A 23,604-nucleotide genomic window follows, 5' to 3' on the forward strand; every position below is an offset into this window, starting at 1 on the left:
GTCTGGATAAGGAATTGGTTTCTTGAAATATTAATTTTTTTGTATAAACGAAATTGAAGTTAAAAGTGGCATTTGATCACTGTTGAGTTTCTGGAAATCAGATTTGTCATATTCTCATGTAGAAGCTTCGTCGTTGTTCTAAGGGCATAGCAGAATTCCAGCGTTTCCAACTGTATCATCAGTTCATTCTCAAGGAAAGGTGGGCTTGTTCTGGTTGGAATGGGGTCGTCAGAGCAACAAGAGGAGCACTTCGTAACCCAAGTTTATACAAAACCCACGAACCTGGGCATGTGTCTGAATGGTGAGAATGAGTGTCCAGAGAGATACAAGCGCACTGTAATCAGCGCCTTCATCAGTAGAGCTCTCTCACACTGCTCCTTTTGGAAGGACGCACACACTGAATTAGAACGTGTTGCCCAGGTTTTAAATTAACGATGGGTATTCCTACCGGGACATCACAAAATGCATACGAAGGAATATTGACAAATAGTACCAGTAGGAGCCTCGCCCAGCCGCCCTTGAAGACATCACTCTCTTTTATAAGGGAGTGTTTCACAGGAAATACAAAGAGGACGAGCAAGCTCTTCGCAGTATCATAGAAGGAAACATCACCCATTTGGACCCTGCAAAAAAGGTTAAATTAGTAATTTATTACAAAAGCAAGAAGACCAGCAGCCTGATCATGAAAAACAACGTGGCCCCCGCAGTGCAGGACCCCCTGGAGAAAACCAACGTGGTCTACCAACACATATACCCTGTTCGGGAATACCCTGGCACCTACATTGGGATGACCACGATGAGATTTTCCAAGAGGATATCCTGCCACGCTCAGGAAGGTACCTTCCAAAATCACGCCAAGAATATTCACAATATTAGAATAACCCTAAAGGACATAATTCCTAATGTTGGAATTATTGATAAGGCGACAGACTGCCGCTGCCTCCGCGTCCTGGAGGCCCTACACATCGGAAAGATGAGACTTAGCCTCAACACCATGCAGGAGATGTCCCTCCTCCCAGCGGTGGCACATAGGGCTCCGCAAGCCAGCACCCCAGAGCTGGACGAACAAACCAGTCAGGTGGTGTCCCCATCTACCAATAGTGACCTTCCCTATACTACCCTCCCAGTCTCCAATGTCTGCAAGTGGAGACCAGTGGAAGCATTGACCTCTGGGATATGGTTTGGCCCAGGGGCTTAATCCCCTGAATCAGCCAATGAAAATTCAGCCCTCACAACACAAGACACCCGGGACACTATAAATTCCGTCTGACGACCCCATTCCAACCAGAACAAGCCCACCCTTCCTTGAGAATGAACCAATGATACAATTGGAAACATTGGAACTCTGCTACGCCCTTAGAATAACGACAAAGATTCTACACAAGAATATGACAAATCCTGATTTCCAGAAACTGTACAGCGATCAAAAGCCACTTTTAACTACCATTTCGTGTATGCAATAAAATTAATATTTCAAGAAACCAATTCCTTATCCAGACTATGAATGTCGGCCAGTTACAGTATTAGCAAATATCAGCCCTGACGAGAAGAAGATAATAAGAAGAATTGAGAAGACCATATATAAAACCAATTCCACTGATGCTGCCATTCTCTTTAAAAAAACATGCTTGAAAGAGGGTCTCTTACCTTCATATACTATTAATATGCTCACACAAATGCAGACTGGCCACAGAAACTACTGGTACTATATTTTATTCATGGCTATTAGTGTACTATGAGGTAGAATTGTCAAGAGAAGTTTTGAGAAATGTTTAGCAAGACTGAATGTGGTTTGATAAAAAAAAAAAATCTAAAATTAGGAAGAACCTGCTATTCTTTAAATAACATGTTGAAGTGAATTGTCTTTGATATTGTATGCATTAAAACATCACTAAAAAGCATACTGTCTTATACTGTGACAGTTTGTTAATGTAAGACTGATGCTTAATCATATGGTGTCTAAAGAAGTGTGTGGATTAATATTAAATACGGCACTTAACATAGCTAGAAAACTGTGCCCACATTTCATATGTACTTTACATGCAAATTGTACTTGATGCTTAGGGTTTAAACAAAATGTTAATACAATACTAAAGTGTTACCAGGCAAAATAAGCTTGGTGTAAAGACAAATATCAATAGACTTAACATTTTTTAGGTGGTGACAGGCCTGAAATTTATGAAGAAACAGCGGGTCATCCACATACAAGTTCAACAAGGTGAAGCACTTCCACAAGGCCAGGTCAACATCTCTTCAATTCACTGGGTTCCTGTGGAACCAATAAACATTATAAGGTAAGAAACACTACTTAACCTTTTATTTTTTATGAGAGGTTTTTAGTTTTTATAATATAAATTTTGATGTAATAATAGCTGGTTAGATGAAAATTTCGAGAAACCTCCTGTCTGCAGAATATCAGTAAGTAGTTAATTTTTGTCTTAATTAATCCCAAATAACCCCATTATTTTCCAGTGGAAAGTAGCTGTTTGGGCAGGTATCTTGAATTTTACTGTGGATTTGGTCATTATAAACCATTACTTTTCATTTAGAAATTACCTGTACACATTAAAAAAAATTAACCTTTTTACTCACTCGCTGTATGAATGTGTCACTTTAATAAAATCTTGAAAAATTGTTTATATCTATCATAACAAACTTCAGTGTGACATTATGAGATGCTAGTGGTTCATGAAGGAGGTAGCTGTGCCTGTTTGCCTGAGCAGGGGAGAGCAAGTAGAGCGCTCTGACTGCTTATACTGTTTAGTAACTCAAATTTTGGTCGTCCAATATTTGTAGCTGTTGTTGCTTAATATTATTTTTACAAAAAATTGTGTGTATCTGAGGCATTAATAAAGGTGCTTACTACCCACAATAGCTTTTTCATCAGAACTGTCAGTCATAAAAGCCTTTACTGACTCCTATTAGTTTCAAAGGGTGCTAGATTGTTACTAGTGATGTAATACATGAAAGAAATGTTAATGCTTATGAATTACATGATGAAGATGAAAGTAGAGGTTACATAATTCAGGGGGATACCAAGATTTTGGTGAGCACCCATCAGTACCATAGCCTATACACAGAAAATAATCAATTTAATCATCCCTCAAATTAATGTGTGACTAACTTGAAACAAATTTGAAAACACTTCTTAGAATTTTTTTTTTTTAATTTTAGCAAATTGTAGGATGCAAAATTTACAATCGCTACTCATGCTGAGCACACACAAAACACAAAGATTGTTAAAAAAAATTCAATTAATACATAAAAGCCTTAGGATTATGTGTTGTTATATCCAGTAACCACAAGTTGAAATCAGAACTATGCCATACCCTGACAGTTACTGTTGATGTACTATACCACATTCCAATACATTGTTATATATCCCCAACTAGAAACTGAAACTGTCCATAAAAACAAAGTACTGTAGATACATTCCTTGTTATAAAAGAGCAAATGCCAGCCAGGCTTTCTTAATTAAATTGACTATCAAGTAATTGAAAGTCATAAGGGAGAGACAGCAAATTTATATTAACTCTTATTTTCTAGTTAAATCCACTGGCAAGTAACTGAAATAACACAATCAAATAGTAATTGTATATACACCACACCATTTGCTTTGTTTTAGGTATTCGAGCATAAGTAATATAGAAATTAGTTTTAGTAGATATTGACAAAAAATGTTAAGAGACCATTTTATATTGTGCAAGGGATTTGAACTTTTTTTAATATGAGAAATTTTTGATGCCTGAAGTACATGAGGACATGTGGGAAAGAGGGGAATGTAGAGAGCCATGTTGCTAGGAGGACATATCATTGAGGACTTACATTTAAATTACCTTGGAGACACCTGGATTATGAATTAGGCATTAAGAGGGGGCAGTAAAAAGAAAAGTTGTAGTAGCCTGGATAAGTGGAGGGCTTTTGCTAGACAACTGTAAATAAAAATGAACTTTATGCATGAATAAGGCATTTACTATTATATGCTGCAGAAGTATAGACACTGACAAAGTAAATGGAAGAGATTTCAAAAGATTCACATACAGAATGCTAAATTTATGTCCAGAGTGCAATGGGAAATCATGTTATTAATGAAGTAGCAGAGAGATTTGGTGTCTAGTGGCTAGAAAATAGACAGATCTCAACGACAGATGGTTTTGAACTGTGATGAGAAGGGACAGTGAACAGTTACTCAGAAAAGCAACAGAAAGGAATGTAGAATGGCACAGACCTGTGGGAGGGGATTGGAAATCATGGATAAAGGGCACAGATAAAAACCTACACCAGATGGGAATTTAGCCAGAAAATGAACAAGACAACAGACAGCAGAGAGAACTCAGTTCATGTCTAACTTTATAAAAGGGGAAAGTGACATAAAAACAGTAATGATGATGTAGACATTCCCTTATTTCGCAGAGTTTATGCATCAAGTGACTCTATGCATGACACATTTACAAACAGACTGATGATAATTTTGGATATCATTTACAATTTCTAGTTACTTCAAGAAATATACTTTGAAATTAATTAACATCAAGGCTCAGTAAATAAATCTGCTAATATAGTTAAATGAAACTTAAGCTCTGCTGATATGTCCCTTCCATTGATTTACAAAAGGAACTGTAATAAACAATGAAGTGACATGTTTTTGTTTATCATTTTTGAAATTATAGGTTACACACATGATTTTGTTTACAGAAATAAAATCAGGCATCACAATATGTGGATCATTCAAGTGCTTAAGAACTGTGAAATCACTTGAGTTAATTTTATGAAAATTGACTTTTGAAAGATATCAAGTTTTGGCAAATATTTGGTTGGGCTTTTGAATTTAAAATACTGTACAAGATAACACTCATTTGGTATACTCTATTCATATGAATATTTTTTATAATTCAGTCTTAATTTGTTCCTTTTATTAATAACCTGCTTTTGCTCAAAGAACCTTTTAGTTTGTATATTTAGTGTGTTGGCAGCTGTATTGTTGCTACTGTTGTGATCACTGTAAAAATAACAGGTACCATTACTGTAATGTTGATTCTTCAATTTATTTAACCAAAGTTAAATTTTATTTACAATTGTTTTACAAGCTTTCCACTCTTTCCTTTAGCACAGCATATCAAGAAGGCACCCACTTCAAGAAATTATCATATGAAGACCGAAACATTGATCTAGATCAACTGTCAGCCCCTGAGGCACATGTCGTCACTGGTGTCAGGTTTAGGATGCTAGGATCTCATATTAACCTGGAGGTATGGCTCCCATTTATATGTTTATTTTGTATTACTTATAATGTACAGTACCTGGCAAATTTCTATATTTATAATTTGATAGTCCATCAAAATTGAACTGTTCATCATATTTATAAACTGATTAATTAATAAGAAAGAAAATATTAAAGTTTTTAAGTTTTGCTGGAAGTGATTTTCTAGTATATGTATACAGTACATGTATTTTTTTAAGTTGATATTTAGTCATTGCATTCTTTAATTGGAGCAATGTTTTCTTTTTTCAAAGAAATAAGTACCCAAGTTTATCATTCAATATAATAACCAAATAGTTTACATGCAAGCAAATATTAATCATAACCTAACCGACCATTAATTGAAGAACCCATGCAAATTGTAACTTATTTTTCTTATTTCACTGATACTTAGTGCCTTTCTTGGCACTAAGCATAAGTTAGATAAGAAATTTATACATTGGTCCAACATATTAAAATATTGGTATACTGTATTGGAGCTGCTACTTTTGAAGTCTTTGTGCTATTTATGGAAAGCAACTTGCCATTTGTTCCCATACAAATACAAACCTTTGGCCTTTACATTGAGAAAATTCTCCTGCACAGTGGGGACTCATATGGGGGATCTTTTGACTTCTGGAGTTTGGAACCCAGAAGAAAAACATCTTCACGTCAACGTCCTGGAGGTGAAAGTGGCCTTTTTAGCCCTTCAGGAGTTTCAGGATCAAGTAGCAGGTCACTCCGTGGTTGTGATGGCCAACAACACCATGGTAGTGGCTTACATAAACAAGCAGTGGGGGTTAGTCTCTCACCATCTTTATGAATTGACAGTCCAGTTACATCAGTGGGCTGTATAAACTACTCAGTGGTTCTGTTAGCCAGGTACATTCCAGGCAAAAGGAACGTAGTGGCAGACTGACTTGAGTTGTCAAAGTCAGATATTGGGGACAGAGTGGTCATTGCACCAGGAGGTGGCGGAAAGGCTGCTTCACTACCCGTTTCAACAGGAAAACAGAAAACTGGAAGTACGGTAAACCCCCCGTATTTGCGTTCTCATGGTTCGTGGACTCACGCATTCGCGGGTTTCTCTGTGGAACATATCTAGCCATCATTCGCAGAAAATTCGCCCATTCGCGGTATTTTTCACCAAGAAATATTCACTAATTACAGTATTTTCATATAATTTTCATGAATAAATGCACTTTTTGTGATAAAACTATTAAAAAACTCAGGTATAAGCATTTTTACAGGGTTTTTCTTGCTTTAAGCTGTCAAAATGGGCAGTTCTAAGTGTTTTTAGAGGGGTTTTAAGCATTCGCGGATTTGACCTATTCGCGGGGGGGTGTGGGACGCATCCCCCGCGAATACGGGGGGTTCACTGTATTCTGCTCAGTAGTTCCAGATCCTTGGGGAGTGGTGGAAGATGCCCTTCAACATCTGTGGGACAACCTGGACGTTAACGCCTTTCCACCCTTTTGCCTGATTCATCAGGTGATCAACAGGGTAATGTCTTTCCAGAACCTCAGGATGACTTTGGTAGCTCCCTTGTGACCACACGCTGAATGGTACCTGGACCTTCTAACCTTGCTGACAGAAGCTCCAATAGAGATTCTCCCTTGGCACAACCTACTTTGTCAGCCTCATGTTGAAAGATATCATCAATCCGTCAAGTCCTTGTCTCTTCATGGTTGGAGACTATCCAGTATCTCCTGCGAGTTAGAGGATTTTCTAGCAGGGCAGCGTCAGAGATGTCTGGATATCTTAGGAAATCGTCAACACCTGTGTACCAGGGGAAGTGGGCAGTCTACTGTGATTGGTGTCATCAGTGGGGTTTCTCACCGGTCGGAGCTGACTTTCTTATTTTCCTATGTAGGGAAAAGCTCCTCCCTGTGTCTGCCATTAAGGGCTATAGGGCTGTTTTAGGACTGATTCTTTGTCTAAAAGGAGTGGATCTTTCTTCCTCATGGGAGATCTCTCTGCTCTTATGGGGCTTTGACATTGGTTCTTAGCAGCCTTACTTGCACTCTGTATGAGCCTTATGGAGTGCTTCGGATAGGGCTTTAACCCTCAAGATGGTACTTTACTGACCTTAACATCTGCCAAGAGAGTTGGGGAGATTCATGGCCTCTCTTCTGAAGTAAAACACTCAAGGGGCTGGAGTTTAGTGTTTTTCGAATTTGTCCTGGAATTTGTGGCCAAGACTCAGAATGCATTGGCCAGATTCAAGTCCTCCATTCCGTCCCTTGCAGAATTTGTTGGTAATGATCCTAGTGAAATGTTTTTATGTCCAGTTCATGCACTATGCTACTATCATAAAAAGGACTCGGTATCTCAGACCTTGGTGTTAGAGGCTTTTTGTTTGTACTGGCCGGAACAAGAAGGAAGTGTCCAAGAATACCATCTTCTGGCTACAGGAGGTTATCAGAAGTGCATATGCTGCTGCTTCTTCTAATGTAGTTGACAGCCTGTTACAACCTAGGGCTCATGATGTCAGGGGTCTTGGCTCTTCCATTGCTTTTAAGAAGAATCTATTGGTTCAAAGAGTTTTGAGAGTTGGCACATGGAAACGTCGGACCACCTTTACCTCTTTTTACCTGAAGGACGCCATTCATAGGTCCTTGGACACTTTTTCCTTGGGTCCAGTGGTGGCTGCCCACCAAGTTGTCTAACTTATCAGTGCTTCTTGTGGGCATATTGTATCTAGTTTGGATATTGGTGTGGAAGAAATGGTGATTGGCTGAATGGTTCTCTTCCCTTCTCCACACCCAGAAAGCAGCGAAGAGGACAGTCTTCAGCATGGATCTCTCTAGGTACAGGTGAGGTGGACATCGTTCTTTTTCTTTACTTTTCATACGAGCTAATCTCAGAAATAGAACGACACCATTCTGCCCACTTTAGACAAAATATTCTCTTCATAGATCAAGGTAGTTAACCTATTGTAGGTTTTACAATACGTAGATACAAATCCTCCCGTTCTTCTTGGAACATTGTGGAATCTTATTCCCTTCATGGCAAAAGCTCGGATGTCTGGCTACTAAGAAAACTTTTTCTCCTCTTAGTCAGAGGCTTTCAACGCCTTCCTATACTCCAACTATGGTCAGGAATTGAGCCCAGGTGACCTGGACCTACAATCGGTCATTACTTACTTTTCCTTCCACCATTAAGTAAGTCTCCCAGTGTAAAGGCCAAAGGTTTGTATTTGTATGGGAACAAATCACAAATTTTTAATCAGTTTGTATTTTTCCTAACATACAAACCTGAGGCCTTTACATTAATGGCCCACCTCAGCCACCCCTCATTCAGTTTCCCCGGGGCTAAAAGATCACTGGCTACATCACAGGATTCTTGGGGGCAAGTGAGATGAGACTCCACCCACTTCTTGGCCCCATTGGGTGACGCTGTGTATTACTCCGCCATACCTTGATTGTGTTACACAGAATATTTTCATAACCGGTATTCCCGCTGTGCAGGAGAATTTTCCCAGTGTAAAGGCCTCAGGTTTGTATATTAGGAAAAATACAAAATGATTAAAAATGAGTGACTTCTTGTGCAATTACTTATCATAATAAAATAACAGACAAGTTTGGTCACTAGGGTCGGTGTTAGCAACAATTGGTCTTGACACCTCGATGTTTCGAAGAATTGTTCGATCTTTAGGAAGAAGGTCAGGTTAGTCCTTCAATCTTGACACATTGAAGCTGTTAATGTTCGGCTGTTTTTACGGACCGTGGGCATAACAGCCATTGACCATATGTACCATTGAAATAACGCTTCTTGTCCAGTCAGCGAAGTTTAGCAACGATTGGGTCTGGTCAGTGTGCGAACACCGGATGCTATTGATGTCTAGGAGTTGTCTTTCGTATCCTTGGTTAGAAATGTTGGGGCTAGTCAGTACTTGGATGAGTGACCTAGGAACTTCAGATGCTGTTGGCGTCTAGGATATGTCTTTGGCATCTATGGTTCAAGTCTTGGACCTACGACTTCCTGTTGTTCTGCCTCACTCATCAGGAGATCAACAGTGTATGGGCATTCCGTTTCTAAGGACTCTAAAGGCTACCAAGTGCCTGAAACCCTTTTGCGTTACCACTTAAGACTTCACCTCCAACTAGTGCCAACAACTAGTTTTTGGTTCTGACTCAGCCAAGAAGTGGTGTCTAGGAGCTCCATTTCTTTTGACTTTATGTATGATCAAATGGACATACAGTACTCCACAGCTGACATGGTGGACAACAATACGTTCCGGGTAAGATTTCTTAAGGTCAGGGGCATTGATCTGCCCCAGCATTCAGGAAGAACCCGTCGGTCAGGTACTAAGGATGGCTAATGCAGTCACAACAGACCACATTCGCCTCCTTTTTACCTTCGGGACTCTTTTTCCTCGGGTTCTGTGATGGCTGCTCAACAGTCATGTAGATCACCCAACTCTTGAGGACAGGTAGATCTCACCTAAGGTGCACGGCTGCAAAGAGGAGGAGGTGTGTGTGGGACTGTCCTCCTACCTTCTCTTTTATACCCTTCTAAGGGATGGTTAGCAAACTGTCACGTGCTGGACGGGCATGCATGTAGGTGTTCTAGATGATTGAGTATCCTGTCTATAATCTAGCTCTTTTTGGAATAATAGATGCAACTCCTACCCTCTCTCTAGCAAGGGGAGAGAGGGACTTGCATTGAACAGACCCATTGCTTATCTTCATCTTTATTTTCCATGACAGTATGGGTTCATCCAAGCCTATCTCTGAATCAATGATGTTACCTTATATATATTTGAAGGGCCACAAGTCTAGCAGTTGAACATCACACATGTTCAACAGATCAGAGGTATGACCAGGAAAGAGGCCCCAGGCGAGGCAAACTTCCAGTCAGTTCAGAGATTTGCTCAGAATCTTCCCACCAAGGAGCAAGTCTCCCAGATGTAAAGACCAAGGGTTTGTATACATGTAGGAACAAATGACAAATTTTTAAAGTAATTTGTATTTTTCATAACATACAAACCTGAGGTCTTTACATAAATGGTCCACCTCTATAGCCACCCCTCATTCTGCTTCTTAGGCCAAAAGGTAAAGTGAATGCGTACCATCTGGATGGAAGGGATTCCTCCCCTTCCGTCGGTAGCCAACTACCAATATCCACCCTGTGTAAGTTAAATGGCCAACTCCAGCTCGCGCTGAAAGTAAATCCCATGTGCAAGACCTCAGGTTTGTATGTTAGGAAAAATACAAATTACTTAACCCGTTTTTCTCTTGTCAAGGAATTTTGTTAGTCATAAGTATTTTTATCATGAATACATAACATGCCTAACAAACTACCTAATACCCAGTTAGTCAGACTTCCTGCTTAACCTGTCAAACATTTTTTGATCAATGGTCCAACTTGGATGCAGTACATTATCTCAGCAAACTGAATTGTTGTGCATTTCATAGTTTTTCTTGCTGATACTAGTATCTATTTTCTAGTTGTAAGAGGCTCTTTTGCAGACCTTTTTAACATAAAATTCTTAGTTATCTTTACTGAAGCATATGATATCAATAAACTATTTATCTGGTGACTTACAACTACATGAGTTACTGAATTAGTCATAACTGTTTTTAAGAGGCACAAGTTCCATCAAAGAACCATATAATAAACCATATACTTGGTAAACTGGAACTCAACAAGAGATGTTGGATTAATGACAACTAATTCTATTTACAGATGCAAGTAACGCCAGTGAACTATACAGATGGTAAACTTGAACCATACAAAAGCTACTGGGTTAGTAATGATAACACTCCAGCCATGGCAAACAACCCAAGGAAGCAGTTCAGTGTTGATGACCTTGATGATCCAACTAAATTCCCCTTACAAAATAAACAAGATGCTGAGCCAGATTCTTGGTTGCGCTTTGTTCCTACTTCAAGAGGTGAAGATGTTGCACAACTGACAGTACCTTTCTTTGATGCCCAGAATGTTTCTCCTTCACCTAGCTCCTGGCTTTCTGGAATTGAGCTCTTCCACAAAGGACAACAAGGTTCCGGTGGCTTTTTAGGTCTCAAAGTGTTCACCTACGATGTGACCCAACATATGGAAACTTCGAGAGATGGTACGGAAACTGTCGATTTGCCACCAGTTCCTTCAGTATAATTTTCTAATCCTCTGCAAAGTACAAGATGAAAATTAAATTTGTTTTATCATGAGTCATAGATGACACTATTTTGGAATTACAATATCATGTTTGGGATTCATGTTAAAAATGCACTGTAATTATAATCCCTGTGTATTTTCATGTTAGAAGTAAGCATTTTAAATGGGAAAAAACGTTTTAAGTTAATTGCATGCTGTGTTTTTATGTATACTGTACTGCAATGTAAAGTGTATATACATGTATACAAAAAATATTATCAGAAATATTTTATTTGGGGTCTTTTCTTGTGTTATTGTGCTATTTTGTATGGCAATTTTTTTTTTTTTTTTTGTACAAATTGGGAATGCCAAACACATTAATAATGATTTTCCATGTAAATGAATAATCTCCCATTAAAGCTGGGTAAAGATTACAGGTTTTTATTTGCTTAAACTGCATGATACATACAGCTTTTTTAGTGCAACACTACGCTTTAATCACACATTACAAGCAAAAGATTAATTTTTCTTGTGGCCACTTTTCAATGAACAACCACATTTGCATTTTTCTATAATGTTCACACCTCATGAGATTTAAAATATCTATTCCAGGTGCTGAAAGTATTAACATAAAAGTAAGCGCAGTATTGTACATGTTCTTCAGAATTCTATCAATATGTGTTCGCTAAGTAACTTAGTAGATTTAATGTGCTTGAGAAAATTAATCCCCAAATTTGTTATTATACAAAAATGAGTAAAATTACTCCTTAAAAGCTTCCTTTCCATTCCTTTAATTATCACTGGCTGACAGTAGTAAGGCTCAGGCATACTAATAACAGAAACCATCTGTAAACCATTGATATTTGGTATCCATCACCTTATAGAGTAGCTATAAAATTAATGGTAGTTTAAATGAGGAACTCACACCTCTTATATTAAAAATATATGTGTATCCATACCACTTCCTTTGTAAGATCATAGAAGTTATTCACTGAATAATTACAATTACTTTAATTCCAATATGAGGTCTCTACAGTCTTAATACTAATCTTATCATAATCTTATTGTATAAAACTATACTTAGGGTTAGAACAGAATTTGAACTGTACTGTAGGATAGCAATTATGTTTTTAAGTATTGTGTTTGCACTTGTAAACAGAAGGATGGGCTTTTATAAATAAATAATAACCTACCACTGAAGGTAAAGAGCATCCTGTGAAACTAATTAAGAAAAATCCAAGTCACAAGCTCTCCATTCCCTTTATTCATTTTACCTGATATTATTGATAATTTATTAGCCTAACACTAACCCTCCCATGAAAAAATACATTAAACAAAGACTGTCTCTACAAAAAAATACTCAGCTCCGGTTAATAAGTATACTGCAATATAATTTACTGAAAGATATTGCTATCTTCCCCATTGTTTATTTACTTTGAATGGCCAAAGAAAACAAGAAAATCTTTTGGGGGAGGGAAGATTTAAATGTATGCAGTGTGGAATAGTAATGGACATAGATGGTGGAGGAGAGACATAGAGGGAGGATGACATGTAGGCTATAACAGGGATATTGTTCATGAAAACAGCATTTTATCATTCATCTTTACAATTACCAGTTCGAAAGAAAAATGTTGAAAGTACAGTACACATGTTTTCTTCAATGGTAATTTCCCTAGAATTTAACACCATTACACTAGTGGCATTAGTGGTATTCAATTTTTTTGTATCAAATTAAATACAATGTAAAAATCTATCTATACAAGGGTATATCTATTTTTTTATTTAGCTTGAAGTTGGTTGCTTTTGCTTAAATGCAATTCATTAAAAAACCTTTAATCCTTGTCCTTGAAAATATGACATTTTTATAATAAAATTAAGTTTTATATATACTTACCAAGTAATTACATAGCTATTAGTTTCTACTTTAACAGCAGCTGTAGATTTGAAATTTGCAGTAGCACTCTTTTGTTTTGGTGCAGGTAAGTGCCCCACCCACTTCTAGGGAAGTATAGGTACAACATCGCTGAAGAGCTCAGTTTATTTATGCTCTATGTCCATGTGTGGGGAGGGGGGAAGGCCTCCGATCATGTAATTACAGTATTTTATTTTATTATAAAAATTTAATTTTTATATATGTAACTTACCAAGTAATTACTTAACTGAAGCCCACATTGACAGGAGGTGGGAAACATGGACATGTACTACTCAAAAAACATTTATAAGCGGAAATGCACTTGAAATAGATAAAATGCTAGCACTGTGGTAATGCCTGTTGTAACCTTACCTGGGGAGAGAGCTAGAGCAGGAAGATACTGCCTCTTGGTCGTTGCTCATCTCGACCCCGTAGGGACATAACCGGTAATGTCAGGAGTTGGCCCTATTTCAGTGGGAGCTTTGCAGTCAGGGAGTACTGTACTCCTATTACTGTCAAAGCTAAACAAACCAGTTGCCCTTGCCTGGGCATGAAAAAATATACACCAACCAAAACAATCATAAAAAACCATGTTACCTGAACACCAAATTAAAAAACAATACCCATCCATTAAAAGTAAAGGTTGGTAGGTACTCCAGGTACCAAGTACCCTCAGGCTTCCAAAATAACTCTACGGCCTTAACAAGGTGAGGAGATAGGGGAAATAGAAGAAGTACTCCTACCCCTCATTCCCTAGTTCCATGCCAGCCATGGAGAACAGACCTAGTGTATACTGTAGTCCTTGAATATTGTCTTCACATCGAGTAAGTAGTGGTTGGCAAAAACTGAATGACACTTCCACTGTTTCCACAGGTTGGTGCACACCTGTGGTTTCAGTGACCTGTTTGCAACGGCTCAATTTGTCCGCTAGAACGTTCAACTTGTCCTGAATGAAGCAGGTGAGGATCTGGGTGATGTTGCTGTAAGCCCAGAGGAGGAGACCTCTGGCTGCTTCACACAGAGAAAAAGAGTGCATTCTTTCCTGATTCCAAATGTATGCTAGAGTGGATGTGTTTTCCAAGTGAACTGCTACCACTGAGTCGCGAGTCACTGAAGCAAAATGCTAAAGCGCAAAGTGAATCGCCTTCAGTTCCTTCAGGTTTATATGGAGCTTTCTCTCCTGTAGAGACCATGTCCCTGCCGCTTCCAAGTCTCCTAAGATCGAATGGCCCCCAACCCAGATCTGATGCGTTGGAGAACAATGTTAGGTTTGGGTTTGGTTAAAGTAGAGATTTTCCTACAAGAAATGTCACTTCTTTGAGCTACCACTAAAGATCTTTTATTTCTGGTGTGATGGGGAAGATGAATGAGTCTGGAAGAGTCTTCCTGCTCCAACTGGTCTTTAGGAATAATTGTAAAGGTCTCGCATGTAGTCTCCCTAACGGCACGAACATCTCGATGGAAGAGAGACTTCCTAAAAAGGCTCATCCAATCGTTGGCAGAGCAGGACTGGAGATCTAGAAAGTTGACAGATTTTCTGGATGCACGACTGTATTCTCTTGTCGGACAGAAAAACCCGAAAATTCCGAAAGTCTATCTTCACCCCTAAGTAGGCTCGACTGAGTAGGGACTACCTGGGACTCTTCTTGGTTGATTAGAATGCCCAAATCCTGGGCTAGCTGAAGAGTTTTCAGAAAGTCCTCCGTACATTTCTTCTTGGATGACAATCGCAGGAGCGAATCGTCCAGGTAAAGGCATACTGTGACGCCCATTAGGTGAAGCCATTGCATTACAGGGGCAAATACTTTGGTGAAGACTTGAGGGGCTGTGGACAACCCAAAGCACAGAGCCCAAAATTGGAAGACTGTGTCCTGGAACACAAACCTCGGAGATTTCTTGGAATCCCGGTGTATTGGGACATGAAAGTAAGCGCCCTTCATGCCGATGGATACCATCCAATCTCCTTGACGAATCGCAGTGCGAACAGAGTGGTTCGTCTGCATTTTGAACTTCATTGTTTAGACGAAGAAGTTCAGAGCGCTTACATCCAGGACAGGTCTCCAACCTCCCGATGACTTGGGAACTACAAAATAAACAGTTGTAAAACCCCTCCAAGGACAAGTCTTCCACCACCTCTATCGCTCTTTTCTTGAGAAGAACTGAAACCTCCTTTGAGAAGGCTGAAAACCTCTCCAAGCCTTCTGAGTACGCCTTCAAGATGATGGGAGAAGACATCATAGGAGGTCTCTCATTGGAGGGAATCAAATACCCTTCTTTGAGTACTTGTAGTACCCACGGTTCCACGGATCTGGCTTCCCACTTCTAAAACTGAAGGAATCTGGCGTCCAATGAGGTACGGAGGACCTCGCTTGCTAGAGGCGGGTCTTTAAATAGATTTCTTATTGACTGGTCGGATAGATCTTCCTCTTCCATCTTGAAAGGGCCGTGGTTGAAGGGGAGAAAAAGGTTTAGCGGTGAAAGAAACTGCCAAAGAATGGTTTGAATCCTTCTGTCACTTGGCCGATTGTGCCAGTAGGTCATGGGTTGCTTTCTTTTGGAGCTCCGTTGTTACCCACTCCACCGTAGCTCATGAGAAAAGACTTATCCAATGGGCAAAAAGAAGAGAAGATCTTTGTGAAGGGGTCACTCCTTTAGTGGAGAAAGCACCACAACTCCCTTTTCTTGAGCATGCCCACTGAAAAGGGTGCAGCTAATTCCGGGGATCTGTCTCTCACAGCCTTATCAGCGCAGGAAGCACCCCCAAGCCAGTCTGCTGCAAAGTTGTCCTGTATTGAAGAACAATCCTTGATTTTCTTCATCAAGGCTCCTACTGTCCAGTCAAGGAAACTGAAAATTTCAAAAACCTTTTAAGTATCCTTCACTAAACAGTCAAGTTCTGTTGAGGAAAATATGATCTTGGCCGAATCGAAAGCCAATCTGCATGTGGGATTGATCAGGCCGGAGAAGTCCCCTTGGGAGGAGGCAGAGACTCCCAAGGAAGGAGCTTCCCCGGTTGCATAAAAAGCATATCTTCTCTTAGACAGGTGAGAAGGAGGGGAACAAAAGACAGCCTTGCCTAACTCCCTCTTTTCGGACAACCAAGAGTCGATGCCTGCCAAAGCCTTCTCAGACGAGATGGATAATGCCATTGTAGGGAGCTTAGTAGCTCCAACAGGTTGATGCAACATGAAGGAAGACCCAGGTGAAGAAGGCACCGCGGTAGATAAATAAGTAGGGAAACAAAACAAAATAATTCAAAAGGGATGCATACAATGAAGGTTGTTCCTGTTCTGGTTCCTCTTCCAACGAAGTAACAGAAGAAAGAGCCAAGTCCTGTTGTGCTTCCTCTGGCTTCTGAGGAGAAGATGAATGCTTCTTCAGCAGTTCTAGGATATTATCCAACTGTTGATGAATTGGGAGAAGAGATGAATCCTGAGTTGGAGGGAGAGGTACTAACGTCAGCTTGGGATGCTCTACAACAAAAGCCGAAGGTACAATCTTCACTTCTTGAGTCTTAATAGGGGTGCTGGTACAGGTTGACCAGCTGTTATCGGAATTATGCGAATCAGACAAACCCTCAGAAGCCTGAGCATAAGCCAACACTGTACTAGGATTAGATGTCACTGATAGATCGGGAGCCAGTGGGTGCTCTGCTCCCATTGGATGCTTAGGCGCTACTGGGTGCTCTGATCCCATGGGGTGATCTTCTTCCTTTGGATATCTGTGAGCCACTTGGTGCTTAGAGGCTAATGGGTGCTTGTGAGCCACTGGGAGCTCTCCATTGTCTCAATAGCTACAAGAGGCTCTTGGTCCCTATGGCGCTTATGAGGGATCCTGATTCTCTTATCAAATGCCTTTTCAATGGCATGGGGGAATCATGCCAGCTGCGTCCTTTAGGCTCATTAGAGTCTGAACCACTGGAAGACAAGGTGTGATCCATTTGGACACCTTTCCAGCGCTTAAGCACCAAAGTCTGGGAAATGGTGACAGGATTGGTTGAGGGAGCAACTACTCGTGGGCAAACCCCACTGACCTCCCTTGAACTTACGGTCTGCCTCTTCCCAGGTGCAGGGGAGTCTGGCAGGGACCTCCGTCCAGGAGCATTGGTGGGATGAGCAGCCACCCCCTCCACTGACACAACATTTGCACTGGGTCCACCACTTGCTTTGTCCAAAAGCACTCTCACTGAAACTCCTATTTGAGTAACTGTATTAACTATCGTGTCATTTCTTGTCGATCCGGGCTTGGAGACTTGCAATGGCACTAGGTTCAGTGGGATGGGAGCTGGGTAACAGAGTAGAAGGGAATGCAAGAGAACTTGGAATAGGAGAACAAGCAGTCACATGAGTCGAAAGGACTGGTTTAGGAGTAGAAGACACTGAAGCTCTGGCTTCAGCTCTAGCAGCCGCCTTTCTCTGTCTAGCTTTTTCTAGTGTCTAAATGAGCAGTCAAAATTCTCCATTTAACTTCATCCCAGTTACTACACTCCTCACACATCAAGTCAGAAGAACAAATTTGTTCTCAGCAATGAAAACAAACAGAATGAGAGTCGTATTTAGAGGAAGTCAACCGTGTATTGCAGCCTTTGCTACAATTCAGTACTGGTTACTAGGCACACTTGAGTCTGACATAATAAGTCAAAATCCAAAAAAAAAGTCCAAACTAAGTTTAACAAAGCTAAGAAAATATAGGACAGAGACTACCAAAGTACAGAATACTTCATCAAATCTTTCGATAACTAGTAAAACCATCCAGTGAACAATCCTTATCATCAAAACAAAGCTGCTTAACAACCAATGTATGGTCACTGAGCAGCAGAAACGAACCGAGCTCTTCAGCTAAGTTGTACTTCTACTTCCCTGGAAGTGGGCAGGGTACTTACCTGCACCAAAATGAAAGAGCGTTACAGCAAATTTCGAATCTAAAGCTGCCGTTCAAGTAGACACTAATAGCTATGTACAGTAATTACTTGGTAGGTTACATATACAGTATAAAACAAGACATGTGTCAATTTATAAAAAGTCCACAAAAACAAGGTTTTAGTAGACTGTGACCTAAGGTTAGATGGTTTCTATATGTGAATAAGACTTTGTAGCACAGTGAACAAAATAAATCGGTAAGGTTAGCCTACAAGATTTAACCAAAATTTATCTAAAGTTTGGCACAAAATTATGACCAAAGGCTACGCTAAGCAACAATACAATATTTACTCTCGGGGTAAGATAAGCAGTAGACATGATGGTTGCTGTTCAAAGGCCACTCAAAATTACAAGGAACAGTACAATAGTAAGGTGCTATGTCTTTTTGTCCAAAGTAATTTCATCTAACGTCACTTTGTCCATGTTTTTTGGTCCTACGTCTGTTTGTCCAATTTTTTTTGTCCAATAACATTATGACCAATTTATTATGATCACTATTAAATAAACTCAATAAAAAAAAGGGTGAATATCAAGAGCAAAAAATCTTTGAGAATTTTATTGATAGGATACAAGTAAAATACAGTGATAAAATGTATTTTTAAAAAAGGCATTTAAGAAAAGTAATAAGATATAACTAATGATTTATTATGATCACCAGTAAATAAACTATAAAAAATGGGGAATATCAAGATCAAATAATCACAGAATTTTATTTATAGGATACAAGTAAAATAAAGTGGAAAAATGTATTTCAAAAAGTCATTTAAGAAAAGTAATAAGATATAACATGATTTATTATGATCACTTAAAATTGATGCAAATTATATACCTCGTTCTTCAAAAAATCAATTTTTATTGTTGAACCATATTCAGTGACCAATCTTTTGAGGTGTTCAGTTATTTTTTTTAATGCATACATGAATTTGACAGATCTCCCCTAAGAATTTGAGTCTTTTTACCTTTTACAAAACCCTTCCTCTTCCTTCAGAGTTTTCATTGACTTCCAAATATTCAAATGTGCTCAATCCGCCAAACGGTTTATCACAGAATGAAACCCTTCTGCAGTATTATTTGTTCTTGGTAGATCTTGAAGATACGCTGATTAACATTCCATACAGCTATCGAGAATGTAGGTGGTTCTCTCCTTTGTCTAGTACCACGTCCTCTCACAATGCCTAAGTAAGCCAAGTCGAAGTAATGATGAATTCAGCGTTATTTCTTCATCATCTATTAAACCTTCATAAGCCTCTTCGACATCTTCAATGGGGAGGAAGGCCAATGCAGAAAAACATCAAATTTTAATACAGAATTCAGTCTGTATTGTATTTTTCTTCGAGCCCTAAATTTATAATTTTTCAAAACACTGATTGGCTCAAATGAAACAAACATGCCACAACAGATGAATTCACTGCAACCTTGAGATCTGCCATGATATCAAGTGGATCTGCATTAGGTTGCATGATTTTCAATTGCTCAAAAAATAATTCGTATGTTTGCTTTGTTTTATTTGGCAGTAATGCAAAGACCAGTGGAAAACTGCTACCTTTAACTTGTACTGTGCATGAATACAAAACAGTAGAAACCACTGTTCTGGCACAATTTTGAAGGTTCCATCACATGACCAATGATGGTATGATGCTATATCCTGAAGAGCACTTTCTGATGCAAATACTAGTAAGCGCTGTTGATCCTCGACACTCAAATCATATCTCAGAAACTGTTCGCCATTACCAAGTTTACAATCGTCAGGTATTTCAAAACCAGTCTAGCCACTGGAACGGAATGGAATATAGAACTTTCGCCAAAGGCCAAGCACTGGGACCTATGAGGTCATTCAGCGCTGAAAGGAAAATTGAGAACAGAAAGGTCCTAAAGGTGTAACTGGGGGGAAAACCTCGCAGTTTTGCACTATGAAATGATTGTTAGTCTAGCCACTGGATTAGCTGGAAATCCAGAATTTTTTGTCAGCACCTTTGAATAGTCCTTGACAGTATGGGCAACCTAGGAAGTTGAGAGCAAGTATTTTCTGTTCGTTGCATAAACTTGGCCGCTATTATGCTACACGAACTTGCTGCTATGTTTTCCGCTGCTTTATGCTTTATTTCTGCAACTACTTTTCTAGCATTTAACAAATCTACATCAGCTGGAGGAAAGTGCTCACTAGAAAAATAAATAATTTTTGGCTCATTGTTTTCACACTGAACACAACCTTCTTTTCTCACATCTCCAGTATTCTTTTCCTATTTTTGTATTGCTTGAATGAAAATCGTAGATGTAATTACTTTCATCAACTACTTTTCTTTTGTTCTTGGTCGACACAATGAACTTTGCCATTTCAGGATAGGGAAATTCAGAAAGTTTACTGTATACAGGAAGTCCCCGGTTTACGACGGGGGTTCTGTTTTTACGCCATGTCATGAACCGAAAATCATCATAAAACTAAAAATCGTAGAAAATCGTCAGAAATCCTAAGAAAATCTTACTTTTAACGCTTTGGATGTATTGAATACGATGTAAACTACATTTTTATTGAGTTTTTCATAAAAAAAAACTCCAAATTTTTATTATTCTGCTGTTTGGAGCCATATTTCTTCCGTCGGATTGGCGTAGGTCACATCGTAACCCTTGAACGTGTCATAAACCGGGAAATAATTTTGATGATTATATTTCAAAAACGTCGTAACTTTGGAACATCGTATGCCGGACCTGTTGTAAACCAGGGACTGCCTGTATAGAAATTTTAGCAATTTCTATATACATTACCAGACTTAGAGAGAGAATGAGTATACTACTTTATCATAAGTATTTTAAAATACAATAACAGCTTTTAATAGAGAAGAAAAGAGAACGGTAATAACAATCCTTTAACGAGGCTCGTTATAGTTTTTTCAAAGGAGTTTATTTACAATTGGACAAAAAGTCTTTGGACAAAAAAATCATCAGACAAAAAGACATAGAACCAAAAGACATGGACAAAATGACGTTAGACGAAAAGTCGGGTTATGCAATAGTAGGTCTTTGTGATATTATAGGCCTTGAAATGTATGGGGCCAAGACTCAAATTTAGATCTACTGGTAATGTCTGTACATTGCTTATGGGGGGAATCCCTGAAGTGTACATTAAAGATGTTGGAACTAAAATTTTTTGCTTATCTTGATAAAATATATTTAAAATCTGGCATGACTTTGTCCATTTCTTCTTAATTACTGCAGTTCAAACAGGTTTTATGATCAATTATTCAGTAAATGTGTAATGTAGATACATGCTGTCACTACTGTACTTCATACTTAGCTAGCTCTAAATTTCTCTGTCCTTAATCTGCTTAAACATCCAAAACCATAGTGTACAAGCTTTCTGTAAGTAGCATAGGATTATTCTATTTTAAAAATGAGCCCAATGAATATATTTTAGAAGTCATAGGATAACAGGATAATATTCTAGTGTAATATTGCTTTCTATCATGGAAAAATACCTGTACAGTGCATGCAAAATATTCATCAAACCAGATAATCACTTACATGACAAAATGTGTATCACTTTTACTGCACTGTTGTCTTAATATGCACAATGAGCAAGATATGGTGAAGTAATTTTGGGGGGAATGTTAACTGAATTTACCGGTACTTATGCAAGAAATAGAGTAAACACTCAAACTGTGTCAATGAAGAAAAAATAAAAGCTCACTTTCTTTATAAATGAACCAGATTAGAGGACTTAAAAACTCAAAATTTTGGTGTTACAGGATAACACATATGTTTATTGTTCTGTTGGCTAACAAGGGCTTTGAAGCAAGTTCAAATTTTCATGTATTACCCAGGGGGGGAAAGCAACACACAGCATAGAAAACATTCCACAAAGATTTATGGGGACTACTCATAGGAAAAGGTCTTGGTTATACTATTCATCTTACATACTCTTGGCCAGAGTCATGGCATGAACCTTAAATTTATGTTCTAAGTTCACTCTAGGTTTACATACATTTATTATAGTTCCTCGTTGGATGGGTGGGTATCGTTCTCAGCTAGCACTCTGCTGGTCCCACGTTTGATTCTCCGACCAGCCAATGAAAAATTAGAGGAATTTATTTCTGGTGATAGAAATTCATTTCTTGTTATAATGTGGTTTGGATTCCACAATAAGCTGTAGGCCCCATTGCTAGGTAACCAATTGGTTCTAAGCCACGTAAAATAAATCTAATCCTTCGGGCCAGCCCTAGGAGAACTGTTAATCAGCTCAGTGGTCTGGTTAAACTGAGGTATACTTAACTTACATACATTTTTAGTGCTGTCCATGTTAAGTTGTCCAGACAAACAAAACAAAAGTATGTACATTAGAATTTTGGATATAAGACAAATCCTCAAGTTAAAGGTCTTGTAATCTAAAGTTGCATGGCAATATCATAAATTTTATACTAACACTGCTTAAGAAAGTTACTTCATACATTGTACCATCATTTGAAATCACCTTATTCTTATGAAATAACCTAAAGCTAATGCATATAAGCTTGCAAACAAAATCTTGATTAAGAATTCTAGAACTGTCACTCCTATTAAACTAAAAAAAATAGTTGTAATAAAAATATTTATTTCAGTACTTAGCACAAACATTAATCTGGCTGTAATGCTACCTATATGGCAAAGAGTTTCACAGTTATACCAGGTCTGATTGGTAGACTTTTCTACCAACTCACTTGCGGGTAGCTAAGGGAATGGAATGTAATATAAAATTGGAGGGAGTTTCCAGTTTTCTAATCATTCTTTTCTTTGCTCACAAGATGGTGGGAAAGTTGGCAGGGTTTTAGGAATTTTATATCATCAAAATTCATATTTCAATAAAACTTATCGAAGATTCACCTAGCTTAATAAACACTGATGTGGATGGAGGGCTAGTGAACCCATATAATTGAGGGCTAGTGAACCCATTGTAATTATATCTTGAAAGCCAAACAACCCACCCAATGGGAAAAACTAAGGAACACCATCCTTATTATTACAAACCTTATGAGGTTCGGGTACAGGTTCTTATGTACTTTTTACCAAGATCGTAGACAGTAAATGTAACTATGTTCAAGTAAAACAGGCACAAAACACTCAGAAAAATCTAATAGTATTTATTACAAAAAATGAAAAAATTTAAATCAGCCGAATTTCTGGGTTAACAAGTAATATACAAACATACAAAAGCAAGAGGACAAAATATCTGGTCCTCGACGAACTACAAGGCACCCTAAAGCTAAACTAAATACCACTAATAGAAATTCATAAGAAAAGAAAAACTTCATAAATCAGGGTGGATCCAAAATAAGCGGCCAAAACTAACCTAAACAACAAAAGGTTGAAAGAAGCGAGAAGATTCCAAAACAAGGAAAATTCTTAAATTTACCTGCCTAATCATACTCAACTAAATATTTATGGAATATTACAAAATACCACAA

General features: G+C 38.5%; 1 protein-coding gene across 1 annotated transcript in view; it reads left to right on the forward strand.

Annotated features, from left to right (window-relative positions):
• LOC136847679 (uncharacterized) overlaps nt 1–23,604 on the forward strand; it is an 89,243-nt gene that overhangs the window by 43,499 nt on the left and 22,140 nt on the right. Inside the window, exons 11-13 of the mRNA XM_067119475.1 lie at nt 2,158–2,294; nt 5,108–5,249; nt 10,931–11,318. Of these exons, the coding sequence (XP_066975576.1) occupies nt 2,158–2,294; nt 5,108–5,249; nt 10,931–11,318 (667 nt within the window). The remainder of the gene's footprint in view (nt 1–2,157; nt 2,295–5,107; nt 5,250–10,930; nt 11,319–23,604) is intronic.

Source organism: Macrobrachium rosenbergii, chromosome 17 (genome assembly GCF_040412425.1).
Source record: "Macrobrachium rosenbergii isolate ZJJX-2024 chromosome 17, ASM4041242v1, whole genome shotgun sequence".
In the NCBI taxonomy this organism is placed as follows: Eukaryota; Metazoa; Arthropoda; class Malacostraca; order Decapoda; family Palaemonidae; genus Macrobrachium; species Macrobrachium rosenbergii.